At 34.7% G+C, this 14,550-nt stretch overlaps 1 protein-coding gene across 1 annotated transcript; it reads left to right on the plus strand.

The window, feature by feature from the left end:
• Positions 1-466: 466 nt before the first annotated feature.
• LOC107849792 (epoxide hydrolase A) lies at positions 467-14,307 on the plus strand. The gene is made up of 3 exons (XM_047412786.1): positions 467-830; positions 12,959-13,328; positions 13,997-14,307. Exons 1-3 carry the CDS (start codon positions 721-723, stop codon positions 14,240-14,242), a joined length of 726 nt encoding a protein of 241 aa, XP_047268742.1. The 5' UTR covers positions 467-720; the 3' UTR covers positions 14,243-14,307.
• Positions 14,308-14,550: the final 243 nt, after the last annotated feature.

Consider the following 14,550-nt stretch of genomic DNA (forward strand, 5'->3'; position numbering starts at 1 on the left):
TAAATCCAATTTAAAAAATACATTTATATATTACGTCAGTATTAAACATACATACAAATTAATCCGAATACCATTTTTATCGTTGAAGGTATATGTTGCTAAGACCAGTGGCAGAGCCAGCTAATAGTAAGGGGGTTCATCCAAATCCCCTTCGGCGAAAAATTATACTATATATACATGTTTAAAATTATTTTTCATGTACATATAGCAGACATATTTTCAACTTTAAACCCCTTAGTTAAAAGAATTGTTATGTTCAACTAATTAAATTATCCATGTAATAATCGTCTAAATAAAAATAATTTATCATGTATTTAGATGTTCAATCAGAATAAACAGTAACACCACAGTAACTTAATTGTCATTAAATTATATTTTTTAATAGGAATTGTTAATGACAATAATATTATAATACTTTTTGTAAATGCCCTACCTAATGCTGATAAATTTTTTAGCATTCTTCGTTCCATATTCAATGCGATTCAGCCTTTTGAAAACTTAAAATATTATTGATGCTATCAATGATATCACTTCATAGCGATATTGACACCACAACAGAATCATGTCTGAATTCTGATATTTGTTATAGTTACATGTCACAATATATAGTCCACATTTTGCTACCAAAAAAAGATTAACAAAAACCCATAAGTTTACCAAAGAGAGAAGACTCAAGAAATAAAATACAAAGTGGCAAAAAAAAAAAAAAAGTGAAGCAAAATGGAGAAGATAGAGCACAAAATGGTAGCTGTAAATGGCATAAATATGCATGTAGCAGAATTAGGCCAAGGTCCAACAGTCCTCTTCATACATGGTTTCGCTGAACTCTGGTATTATTTTCTTGAATCTTGAACTTTGTAAGTCATAATTATGTTTATATATCTGTTGCTGGTGGGAGGTGGGAGTTATTCTATTGATTTAGTCGAGTTAGTCGAGGCACTATGTTCAATAAAAGAAAAATCTTAATTTTGTTAGATTTAGTAGGTTTGGGAAACCTATTACTGTTATAGGTTTAACCAGGGTGACTCAAGTGCGAGACTAGTAAAACCTTTGTTTTAACCCCTCAAAATTTCATGACATCAAAAGATTTTTAATAAATTTTATTGTTAGTTTTATAACTTTATTTTCTTTTTTGACAATATTGAATGTACTAAAAAATATTATCACTATTCAATAGAAGTATTTTAAAACTTTGAATTAAACTACTTAAATTTTTATAATAACTAGTTTAGGTGTACGCGCCTCGCGCGTGTATTTCGATTTATCGAGTTCAATTTTATAAAATCGCTTAAGATATAAAAAGTATGTCAATTGTTAAAAATATTGATTGAATTTTTTGTTGTTTAGCATCTACACATTAGGACTGCTTTCGGCTCTTACCCAATTCTATGAAAAGGTAGAAATTAGACAACCAAAATGCATGTATATTAATTTAAACACAAGAAAATTCGAATTGCAATAAAACTTTGGAAGTGTTTCGGCCAAGTTAAACTCGTGAACTTCTTTTGCAAGATATAAAGTTATTATTTGTTTCACCTCACAATTTTTCTCTAATTCAAAAACTTCTTTTGCACTCTTCCATCTAGTAGTCACTCAATAATAAAGAAACAATCAATTTTTGCTTCTCCAATTTCGTGACTCCAAGTCTTTTAATATTTAGATAATGTTTGCCGAAACAAATTAACAGATTATATAAATAGAAAAACCTTATAAGTCAATGTAAAGATCTACTATAAGATCTTTCCGGTCAAATAAAAATAGATTTGTTACTACGTTCAAGTCCAGTCATCACAATAAATCAGTGTACTTTTTCATGTCCAGTCAACAAACTAATCAGTGTACTTTTTCAAATACTCTCTGTTAGAAGAAATTAAGTTCTGTGCACTACAATAACTCAAGCAAAATCTCAAAATATCGTGCTTATAATTACAAAAAAAAAAAAATTGCTACTAAAAGGAATTACTTCTTAGAAGATCAACCGTTGGGTGTTTTCTGTTTGTAGGCATGAGTACAATGAAACTCTTTGTATAGGATGATTTATATATATTTTAGGATTCTTAATATCTTCCCATGTTTATATTTTATGTATTTTAGGATTCTTTATTTCTTTCCATATATTATTTAATCAAGATTTTTCCTATGTATTTTAGGATTTCTTAATTTAATAAAATAATAATTAGAGGAAAAAGGAAAAAGATGATTTTGTCTATTGCGGAACCTTTTAATGAAGGGAAAAAAGTTCAAATGACCTTCAGACTTTTAATATATTATAGATTATAGATTATAGATTGTAGATTATAGAAAAATAATATGTTTACAATAATATCCCAGAAAATATATTGGAAACGTATGGTTAATGTATTGTTAACTTAAATCAATTCGTATTATTATAAATAATAATATTACTATGTGAAATATAATAGTACACTAAAAATGATAATTATGAAAAAAAACAACATTAATATTTTTTTTATTAGGTATACGTATAATTTTAAGGCCTCACATTAAAATTTGGCTTTAGACCATTAGTTTTATTGAGAAGTCCTTGGTTTGAAAAGTCCTTCGTTTGAAGTTTTGATTGTGTCATTGTATCATTGTCATTTGTTTTGATTGTGTTGTTGAAAGTTAACTTTATCACATGATGGTTAGTTTAACTTAAAAGAATTATAGACTAGGTTGTGGTATTGTTTTTTGATTGTTGACTAGTTAATACAATTGTATTGGTAACTAGTTATTTGATAAAGTCTCATGAAATCGTCACAATAATTTTGTGATGGATATGTGCAATATCCATAAAACAAATCGTATATTATGATTGGAAGAAAATAGATTGCAGCGGTTAAAACTCACTCATTCTCCTCAAACTGTTTCTATCTTGATACACATCCACAGTGAGGTAAAAGTAAAGTTTGCACACTCATTCTCATCAAACTGTTTCTATCTTGATCCACATCCACAGTGAGGTAAAAGTAAAGTTTGCACACTCATTCTCATCAAACTGTTTCTATCTTGATCCACATCCACAATGAGGTAAAAGTAAAGTTTGCATACCGTTTATTCTGTTTCTAGACAGTGGCGGAGCAGGATTTAAGGATCGTGAGTGCTTAAAAAATAAAAACTTTGTATGATGAAATTGTAAATATGATGAACTTGTAAATTAGGTTTAGCTACATGTCGTTAAATTTTATGCTATTTGTTTTTCTTCTCTCTTTGCTTTGATTGTGTGCTAGTTAGTTAATTGATGATCTTAAGATTTGGAAATTCACTTGTTGTAGGATTCTGAAAGGGCTTTAGTAACAAGAACGTTTTCACTCTATAATGTATAAATCACGGATTTGAGTCGTATAAGCAGACCAATGATGCTTCATTAGGTAGTAAGCTTTCTACATTATACCCATTGGGATGTGGCCCTTTTTGGACTCTGCGTGAACGCTGGATGATTTTTGCATTGGTCTTCTCTTTTTACTTCTTGTAGGATTTGGAACTGTTGAGTTCATAGTAAATAAGAAGTGTGAATGGAAAAGTGGGGAAAAAAACCAAGTGGAAGAGAAAACTTGAGATCACACCAATATGGAAAGTGTACTAAAAAATAGGAAAGCTTACTAAATTCTCTCACATTGGTGGGAGAAAGAAGCTTTAAAGCATTTATATTGTGAAACACACTCCCACATGGATAAGTGAGGCAAGGAATAATAGATGCCTCGTGCCGTCGTCGATCGCTCGACTCGGATTTGGATTTGGATTTGGCAAATGATCGATCGATGAGATCTATCTTTTTGGACAAACTTTATTTGAATTCCGAAGAATGCCAAGGAAAAATGCAGTAAAATGTTTTCTGCAGTTTCGGACCTCCATTTATATGCATGTAGTAACAGTAACAGATACACTGTTTCGACTGAACTGATGCGTTGTTTTTTTAACGGATGCACTTTTTCTATTTCGACAAACTAATGCTCTTCCTGAACTGATATGTTGTTTCTGGTTCGACTGAACAGATGCAATTCTTCAATGAAGTAATGCACTATTTTGAACAGGTGCAATGTTTGGTGAAATGGTATACTGTTTCATCAAGAATAAATACTGCAGACATGCATTTTCAGAAAAGTCACACTTCTAGATTGAACCATTGCCACCTATTCAAAGGGGCATGTTATGGCTATATAAACCTGGTTTCATTCACAGGTTTTGAGATAAAATTTTCAAAATAAAAACTCTCTTCTTTTCTTTACAAATATTTTGTGTGATCAATAAAAGTGTTCTGTGCGTTTGAAGAATCCTCCTATTTGAGGTACCGCTATAGTCGGATTGAAGGTCATTTTATCTTGGGAGGAAGATTCCATAACCTCGGGTACAGTGAGGGGAATTATTCCTTAAGGAAAGTCCATGAATTCGGATGACTTGGTCTTATTCATTTTTGTTTCATCTAATTTTTCTGAGAAAAAATAAAAAAAATACACCTCTTGGAAAGATCATTGTGATCTTGTGTTGAGGGTATTTGATATACTTCATTGTGTTCTTGTTTTATAAACTTGAACCAGTTGAATTTGTTGTTCTACTATACAAATTCTGCGTACCCGAATATAATGTGGGAAATAACAATCTTAAGGAATAAATTTTTACAGAATCTGTATTGTTGTTTTTGGAGATTAAAGCATAAGCTTTCTACTCCGCTTGATATTAACTAGTGATTAGAAGACATAAAATCTTCATCACAAGTTAAGGTTCACTCGGTTGACAATTCAAAGTAATAAAAACTTCATCGTTAACTAGAAACAAGAAGAGAGTTTTTAAGTTATTTAACTTTATAAATAGTATTCTGAAAAATTACTAAGTTTTGTCTTGTGGTGACACAAAAAATGACAACTAAAAGTCAAATGCATGATGTGGCTACGAATGTGGGGGCAAACAATATTGCTTCATCAAGCCGCACAAATGCTCCGCCAACAATGACACCGGCGGAGAAGCCCAGAAAATTTTCGGGCATTGACTTCAAGCGGTAGCAGCAAAAGATGTTCTTTTACCTCACCACTTTATGTCTGCAATAGTTCACTAGCGAAGACGCTCCTAAGGTGCCCGAGGGAACCTCGGACAAAGACCGCTTCATTATTGTAGAAGCTTGGAAACATTCGGACTTCCTTTGTAGGAATTATATGCTGAGTGGTCTCCAAGACGACCTCTACAATGTTTATAGTGGAACCAAGACATCAAAGAAACTGTGGGGGGAACTTGAACGAAAATATAATACGGAGGATGCGGGAATTAAGAAATTTCTTGTTGCACGGTTCCTGGACTTCAAAATGATAGATAGCAAATCTGTTGTCTCTCAAGTACAGGAGTTGCAAGTCATCATATATGATCTCCCAGCAGAAGGTATATCTGTCACGACCCAAACTAGGGCCTGGCAGTGATGGATATCCAACCCATGAAAGCCCGAACGTCCTACTCTATCTGGTAATCATGCACAACATTCATATAATAAAAGGAAAATGTGGAATTATAAATCGAATACGAAAACATGGTCATACTCTAAAATTAGTTTAACAATGAAGGAAAACGCCAACAATATCTAAACAACATCTGACTCAGTCTGCGAAATCTCTACTATATGATTTCTAACACAATCTGAAAACTAGGACAAGGCCCTCAGTAGACCAAAAACCATGTCTAATAATAGTCGTCTGAAAGTAACAGGCCTTCTGGAATAAAGAAGGCTCACCAACTAGACACTGCAACTCTGTCTGATATAATCTACTGCTTTTCTGAACCCTTAGACTGAGCCTTAAAACCTGGAGGGGGGGTCAATACAGATGTACTAGTACGCAGAGCAATCCAAAATAATGTATTTATATATATAATATAATCGAGAGCAATTCATAAAAATAATTTTACATATAATATATGAAAACACATAGGCACATTTTAAAGACTTTGAAACATTTCTTTGAAACCATGACTCATCTTTGTCTTACTTCTGAGCTAGATGGTACGCCCTACAATCTATAATTCCACGGGCTATATGGAATTTGCCCTTGACTCGGTGGTCAAGCCCCCAATCCAAGTTTGTCGCAAGGATTGGAGTATCTATAAGGGGGACACGCAAGATCACACAGCAGGGTGCCAAAATACCCAATCAAATCAACATGTCATGGTAGTGCACAAGATCACAAAGCAGGGCTCCTAACCATAGTCCCAATTTGGGATGACATGAATCAAGGTACACAAGATCACAAAGCATGGTACCATAATCCCGTGTCGGCAAATCACGATTTATAGCATAGAATCTTTCAACTCGTACTTTCTTCGGGTAATCATCTAAATCTCTTTAAGCCCATTTTTAAAACATTTCTAAATATGCATCTTTCTAAATTCATAATCTGAAAATCTGATTTCAAACATGTGTTTTATTCTGTTCTGAATTACTATAGCTTTAACTGAGTTGGTGTCGTCACACCAAGACTTGCAAGTCCTATTTCTGAGCCATATTGTACCATGTATGATTCTTTAATTAAAAAATAATTCAGACCACCCAAGCATGCAAATAGTATAGGAAATTTCACGTTCCGAAAGCACAAGTCAAAACCATGCTAAGGTTTTCATTCTTTCAATAATCATGTGGTGGTCATGTATTTTTGGCAAACATGCAATTCTTTCATTAAAAGTGTATTCAGCGTTTATCAACATGCACAACCCTCTCTTTTGGATTCAAAATCATATTCAAGTCATAGCAATAATCAAGACATTTCAAACACAATTTATATCATATAAAAAATGGGGAAAATCATAACAAGAGAGGGATTCTGTAGGATTCATGCTCTCAATTGTATATTCATCCTTAAACACATACATAGATATATAGAAAGTTTCAAATCAATTCGGGGGAAGGTGTAAAAACCAAAACAATACTGATCAAGGCTTCTAAAAACATGCTAGTAATCGTAAATTCAAAACCCCTTTCTTAAAAATAATGATTTCTAAACTGTTAGCATGAATTAAAGATGGTTTCTTTGCCCATGAAATTTTAGGAAAACCCCACATACCTTAATTTATGACTCTTGAATGAACTCATGCTTTAGGGATGTTATTCGAAAAATTGATGGGTGCTTCTTGTAGCCCTCGCAATGGGGATTTTGAATCTCGAAGAATTATTGAAAACCCATGGTGAAATCTTAAGATATTTTGATCTTTGAGTTGAAACCCTAAGAAGTGTTCTTGGTGATTTTGAGAGAGAATGACCTTATTTTGGTGTTTGGGAGATTTAGTCCCATGTTATGGCTGAATAGGGGGTGAAAAATACCACTTTTGCCCTCAAAAACATGAAAACAGGACTCGGAAATTGGGTGCGTGCGACAGAGCGTGCGTCGCATGCTAATCGCGCAATGCTACTATCTCAGTCACAAAAATGGTCATAAATTTTTGCTTGGGTATCAGATTTGGATGAATTTAGTATCGTTGGATAGCTAATTTGAAGAGATTTCATTTGATATATAGTATCCCATACAGTTCGTCATATAGAAGGATTTATTGTTGATTGAAGTTGACCCAAATTTCGACGCTTACTAAAACTCAAACTATAGGAAAGCTTTCAACTAGAGGACCTCTATGATATCAATTCATGATCAAATAGGTTCCCACACTACATAATATATCAACATACAAAATTTGCATAGGATTTATGGCTTTTGGAATATCAATGCGTAGAAATGACAGTTTTCGTTCTAGCCCGAAATGCAGGGTGTTACAATATCTTTGAAAAATACCTTAGTTGAACAAATTAAAAATGTTCTTAATACTCACATAAACTGTTTTATAGGTTTAATTATGAATGATGCTTTCCAAGTAGCAGCGATAGTTGAGAAGCTACCACCTTTATGGAAAGACTTCAAAAACTACTTAAAGCATAAATGAAAGGAGATGACTATTGAAGATGTTATTGTCCGACTTCGTATTGAAGAGGACAATAAAGCTGCCGAAAGAAGGTCAAAGGGGAATTCTACAATTAATGGAGCACATATTATAGAAGATTACCAAAACTATTCCAAGAAAAAGAAGAAAGCTAAACAAGAAAGCAATCAACCCAAGAAAAAGTTCAAGGAAAAATACTTCAACTATGGCAAGATTGGCCACAAGTCCACAGATTGTCGTGCCCCAAAGAAAGGCAAGAAGAAGGATCAAACAAATATGATTGAATCCAACAAAGAATGCAATGATCTATGTGCTATGTTCTTAGAATGCAACTTGATGGGGAATCCTCGTGAATGGTGAATGGGTTCTGGTGCCACCCGCCATGTATATGCCAACAAGGAGTTGTTTTCGTCATTTGATCCGGCGCAAGAAGAAGAAATGATCTACATGGCTAACTCCGCTACTGCTAAGGTGGAGGGAACAGGAAAAATTTGCTTAAAGATGACTTCCGGCAAGGTCTTGACATTGAAAAATGTGTTATATGTTCCGGAGTTATGTAGGAACTTAATTTCTGTTTCACTCCTAGATAAGAACGGATTCAAATGTGTAACCGTTTCTAAAAAAATTGTAATTAGCAAAGGAGAAATGTATGTAGTGAAAGGCTATTTGACTGAAGGCCTTTATAAGATGAATGTAATGACGGTTGAAATAAACAAAAGTTCAAATTCTTCTTATTTGCTTAAGTCTTATGATTTATGGCATGAACGTTTAGGCCATGTTAATTACAAAACATTACAAAAACTGATTAACTTAGAAGTTTTACCAAACTTTGAGTGCAATAAATCAAAGTGTCAAACGTGTGTGAAATCAAAGTATGCAAAGCATCCTTATAAGTCCGTTGAAAGGAATTCCAATCCCTTAGACTTAATACACAATGACATTTGTGATATGAAGTCAACACCATCACGTAGTGCGAAAAAGTATTTCATAACTTTTATTAATGATTGCAATAGATATTGTTATGTTTACTTGCTAAATAGTAAGGATGAAGCAATAGATGTATTTAGACAATATAAAACTGAAGTTGAAAATCAGTTAGACAAAAAGATCAAAATGATAAGAAGTGATAGGGGCGGAGAATTTGAATCTCCCTTTGCAGAAATATTTGTAGAGAATGGAATAATCCATCAAACTATGTCCCCATATTCACCTCAATCTAATAGTATTGCGAAAATAAAAATCAAACTTTGAAGAAAATGATGAATGCTATCCTTACGGCTAATCGTATACTCAACAGAGTTCCCCATAGTAACACACAATAAATTTCTTACAAAAAATGGAACGGAAGGAAACCCAACTTGAAATATTTCAAAGTGTGGGGGTGCCTAGCGAAGGTTCAAGTTCCTATACCTAAGAAGGTTAAGATAGGACCTAAAACGGTGGACTGCGTGTTCATAGGATATGCAAAAAGTAGTAAATCATGTCGATTTTTGGTCCATAAATCCGAACATCTGGATATTAATGAAAATACGGTAATTGAATCAGACAATGTTGAATTCTTTGAAAACATTCACCCGTATAAAATTAGACATGAACAGTCTAGTGAAGGATCTAAATGACCTCGAGATGAACCAAGTGAGAATGTACATAATGAAGAAAATCCAAGACGTAGTACACATCAAAGAACATCAACTTCGTTTGGATCGTATTTTGTAACATTTCTCTTAGAAAATGAGCCTCAAACATTTAAAGAAGCGATGTCGTCATCATACTCATCCTTTTGGAAAGAGGCAGTCAATAGTGAGATAGATTCAATCTTAAGTAACCATACATCGGAATTGGTTGACCTTCCTCCCGAAAATAAACCTTTAGGTTCTAAATGGATCTTCAAAAGAAAAATGAAGGCGGATACTACTATTGACAAATACAAGGCAATACTTGTAGTAAAAGTCTTCAAATAGAAGGAAGGCCTTGATTACTTTGATACATAGTCACTAGTAATAAGGATAACCTCGATTCAAATGTTAATTGCCTTGGCGGCGGTATATGATCTTCAAATCCATCAAATGGATGTGAAGACCGCTTTCCTAAATGGAGATTTAGAGGAAGAAATATACATGAAACAACCTAAGGGTTTTGTGGTTCCAAAAAAATAAAATAAGGTGTGTAAACTTGTTAAGTCACTTTATGGACTAAAACAAGCACCTAAGCAATGGCATGCAAAGTTTGACCAAACCATGTTGGCAAACAGATTCAAGATAAATGAATGTGATAAATGTGTGTTTACATTAAAGACACTCCAAATCACCAAGTCATTATTTATTTATATGTGGATGCTATGTTAACCATCAGTAGAGACATTTCTGACATAAATACAACAAAACAAATCCTCGAGAGCAAGTTTGATATGAAAGACCTTGGAGTTACAGATATGATCTTAGGTATAAGAATCCATTGAACTCCACAAGGGTTAGCATTGTCACAGTCTCATTATATCAAAAAAGTACTTAAAAAGTTCAAGTATATGGAATTCGGTATTGCCAAGACTCCATTGGATGTGAACTTTACACTTCGAAAGAATAAAGGTGAAAGTGACTCACAATTGGAGTACGTAAGAGTATTGGGATGTTTAATGTATATAATAAACTGTACACGACCAGACATAGCATGCACTATTAGTAAATTGAGTTGGTACACAAGTAATCCCAACAAAACTCATTGGATGGCAATGAAAAGAGTTTTGGGGTATCTTAAATACACTCAAAACTATGCTTTATATTATAATAAATATCCTGCGATAATTGAAGGATATAGTGATGCAAATTGAATCACCGAATCGAATGAAGTAAAATCCACAAGTGGATATGTATTTACTATCGGTGGAGGAGCAGTTTCTTAAAAATCATCCAAACAGACTTATATCACTCGCTCTACAATGGAATATGAATGTATCGCATTAGATAAAGCCGGTGAAGAAGCAGAATAGCTCTGGAATTTCTTGGAAGATATTTCGTATTGGCCCAAGCCAGTGGCACCAATATGTATACACTGTGATAGCCAAGCGACAATAGGTAGGGCAGGGAGCATGATGTATAATGGTAAATCTCGTCACATACGATGGAGACATAATACCGTTAGGGAACTTCTCTCTAGTGGAATTATCACTATTGACTATGTAAAGTCAAAGGATAATGTGTTGGATCCACTTACAAAAGGACTATCTAGAGAAGGAATGGAAAGAATATCCAAGGGAATGGGTGTAAGGCCTAGGATGAGTCAGCATGGCGGTAACTCTACCTTGTCCCAAGAGCTAGGTTCAAGGAGATCAAACAAAGTTGTGTCTGACAGGTTCAACATTGTCAATTACCCAACCCATTCTCATGATGTAGACAATAAATAGTAAACAAGGATAAGACTTAAGGTGAAAAGTCTTTTAATGATTATCTAAATTTGACAGATTTGACCTAACAGTTTAATCTACGGGATTGAACGTTTAGAAATTACCTATGTGGGGGAGAAATGGAAGCCGCTTCAAAGAAAATATTAGTAAAGGCCTATTCTCTAAGCTCTCATGAAACCAGGATGTGTTCATGGCTGAAAAGAACAAAACCATGAGAACCATAAACATTAAAAGGATGATTATGTGACATGTGTTGTCTAGGTGTACATTAAAGTTCGATGGTTCAAAGATATCAAATCTACCAATTGACCGAGTGCACCCGATGCATGTTCACTATGGAAAGTTCAAAGGGAAACCTACTTATCCAGATGCAATCAGTCTTTGCTTGATGATCACATACTTGTCCGTAAAAGTTTTACGAAAAATAGCCATTCCCCATTCATGTGGGGGATTGTTGGGTTCATAGTAAATAAGAAGTGTGAATGGAAAAATGGGGGAAAAAACCAAGTGGAAGAGAAAACTTGAGATCACACTAATATGGAAAGTGTACTCAAAAATAGGAAAGCTTACTAAATTCTCCCACATTGGTGGGAGAAAGAAGCTTTAAAGTGTTTATATTGTGAAACACACTCCCACATGGATAAGTGAGGCAAGGAATAAGAGATGCCTCGTACCGTCGTCGTCGTTGCTCACTCGGCTCTGATTCGGATTTGGATTCAGATTTGGCAAATGATCGATCGATGAGATCTATCTTTTTGGGCAAACTTTATTTGAATTTATGCATGCAATAAAAGTAACAGATGCACTCTTTCGACTGAACTGATGCGTTGTTTTTGAATGGATGCACTGTTTATGTTTCGACGAACTGATGCTCTTCTGGTTCGACTTAACAAATGCAATTCTTCAATGAACTAATGCACTTTTTTGAACAGATGCAATATTTGGTGAAATGGTATACTGTTTCAGCAAGAATAAATACTGCAGACATGCATTTTTAGAAAAGTCACACCTCTAGATTGAACCATTGCCACCTTTTCAAAGGGGCATGTTATGGCTATATAAACCTGGTTTCATTCACAGGTTTTGAGATGAAATTTTTAGAATAAAAACTCTCTTCTTTTCTTTACAAATATTCTGTGTGATCAATAAAAACGTTCTGTGCATTCTAAGAATCTGCCTATTTGAGGTACCGCTATAGTCAGATTGAAGGCCATTTTATCCTGGGAGGAAGATTCCATAACCTCGCGTACAATGAGGAAAATTATTTTTTAAGGAAAGTCTGTGAATTTAGACGACTTGGTCTTATTCATTTCTGTTTCATCTAATTTTTCTGAGAAAAAATAAAAAATACACCTCTTGGAAAGAATCAGTGTGATCTTGTGTTGAGGGTATTTGGTATACTTCATTGTGTTCTTGTTTTATAAACTTGAACTAGTTGAAGTTGTTGTTCTACTATACAGATTCTGCATACCCGAATATATTGTGGGAAATAACAGGAACTACGCAAGATTTGTATAATGAGATTGCAATTAGGGGATTCTTCGCATTGTACAATTTCTCTTATTCATTGTGAAAATCTCTCTTTGATTTCGCCTTTAGCACTAGGCTTGGGTCAACCCATAATAATGATAGTTAACACAAGATCTTCCACAACAGGTACTCATGGCGCCACCAAATGGTCTACTTAGCCGAACGTGGCTACCGTGCCGTGGCACCAGACTTGAGGGGTTATGGTGATACTACAGGTGCACCTGTTAATGACATTTCAAAGTTCAGTCTCTTTCACCTCGTGGGTGATCTTATCACCGCACTGCTTGAAGCCATAGATCCAAATGAAGATAACGTGTTTGTTGTTGCTCATGACTGGGGTGCCATAATTGCTTGGCATTTATGCCTTTTTAGGCCAGACAAAGTTAAGGCGTTGGTGAATTTGAGTGTCCATTTTTCACCAAGGAACCCACACATGAATTGGGTGGAGTGGTTTAAGGCTTTATATGGGGAAGATCATTATATTCTGAGATTTCAGGTTCTCTTTGTGCTTGTCTGTGTATCTGTTTAATTTGTCATATGTGTTTGATAGCTATTCTACAAGCTTAATGAAACATGGCACATTAAACTCTCCATGCAAACGGGATTCAAGTTGTGGCGGAGGTAGGATTTTCACCGAGGAATTCATCCTCTACCATATATACATGAAAACGAAAATTTGGCCTTGTATATACGGTGTGATTTTCGGCCAAACTTCCGCCCGTCTAGCTCCAGCCCTGGCCATTCAGGGATGGGTTGGACCATATTGAGTTTATTGTTGACAATTCTTACCTTGCAAACATTATGTTAGTGATATCAAGTCTTCAGAGCAAATTTGAAGCAGATGTTCTGAAAAGCAAAAGTAGATCAAGAAATATCTCATTTATTTGTTTGGAACATGTTGCATACCATTCAAAAGTTCTTTGGAACAGCCGTAATATTAACTCAATCTTAGTCTACCTTGACTTCGACTTGAAAGAGGACGTCTTTGCCTCTGTTGTTGAAAAGTCAGCACTCGTTTGGGGTCCGCACCTGGCTTTGTCATTTAGCGGTAACAGCTGGAGTTTGCTCCTCTTTGGAGGGATCTAATGGACGTAAACCACCTTGTATGATAAGGGCATAGTTTAGTGAGATTTAATTTTGATTGCTAAAAACACTACCCTGCAGGTACCGGGCGAAATTGAAGCTGAGTTTTCTCCATATGGTGTTAAGGCTGTTCATAAGAAATTTTTGACATTCCGTGGTCCTGGACCATTTTATTTTCCTAAAGGCAAAGGTATAGACGCTGTCCCTGATGCTCCCGCTGCACTTTCATCTTGGTTGTCTGAGGAAGGCTTGGATTACTTTGCCAGCAAGTTTGAGAAGACTGGTTTCACTGGTCCAGTCAACTATTACCGAGCTCTTCCCTTGTAAGCGTTCCTCGCTTTCTGTGATATTGAAACTTTGGCTAAATAGACTATAAAAAAAATACCTTAGTTTGTTTTAGAAGACAAATTACTTGGACCTTATTAGAATGAAACAAAACTGAAAGGAGCGGAATCGATGCGGTGGAGCCGCATAGAACCTAACTAATTCGTAATCAATGCGTAGTTAATTGATCGATATAAATTATCATGCTCTCTAGGAAGTCTAGAAAACTGTGAAGTTCATGTCTTCATGAACGCTATCATATTCTATGTTGCTCAGATTATTCAAAACTGTTGCCACACTTGTGTCGGATC

The sequence above is a fragment of the Capsicum annuum genome, chromosome 5 (assembly GCF_002878395.1).
Source record: "Capsicum annuum cultivar UCD-10X-F1 chromosome 5, UCD10Xv1.1, whole genome shotgun sequence".
NCBI lineage: Eukaryota > Viridiplantae > Streptophyta > Magnoliopsida > Solanales > Solanaceae > Capsicum > Capsicum annuum.

Bases quoted from the DNA above. Each gene is read 5' to 3' on its own strand.
- LOC107849792 (XM_047412786.1), top strand. From the start codon at position 721: ATGGAGAAGATAGAGCACAAAATGGTAGCTGTAAATGGCATAAATATG. The intron at 831-12,958 runs GTATTATTTTCT...CTTCCACAACAG, and splicing joins CATGGTTTCGCTGAACTCTG to GTACTCATGGCGCCACCAAA. The intron at 13,329-13,996 runs GTTCTCTTTGTG...ACTACCCTGCAG, and splicing joins ATTATATTCTGAGATTTCAG to GTACCGGGCGAAATTGAAGC.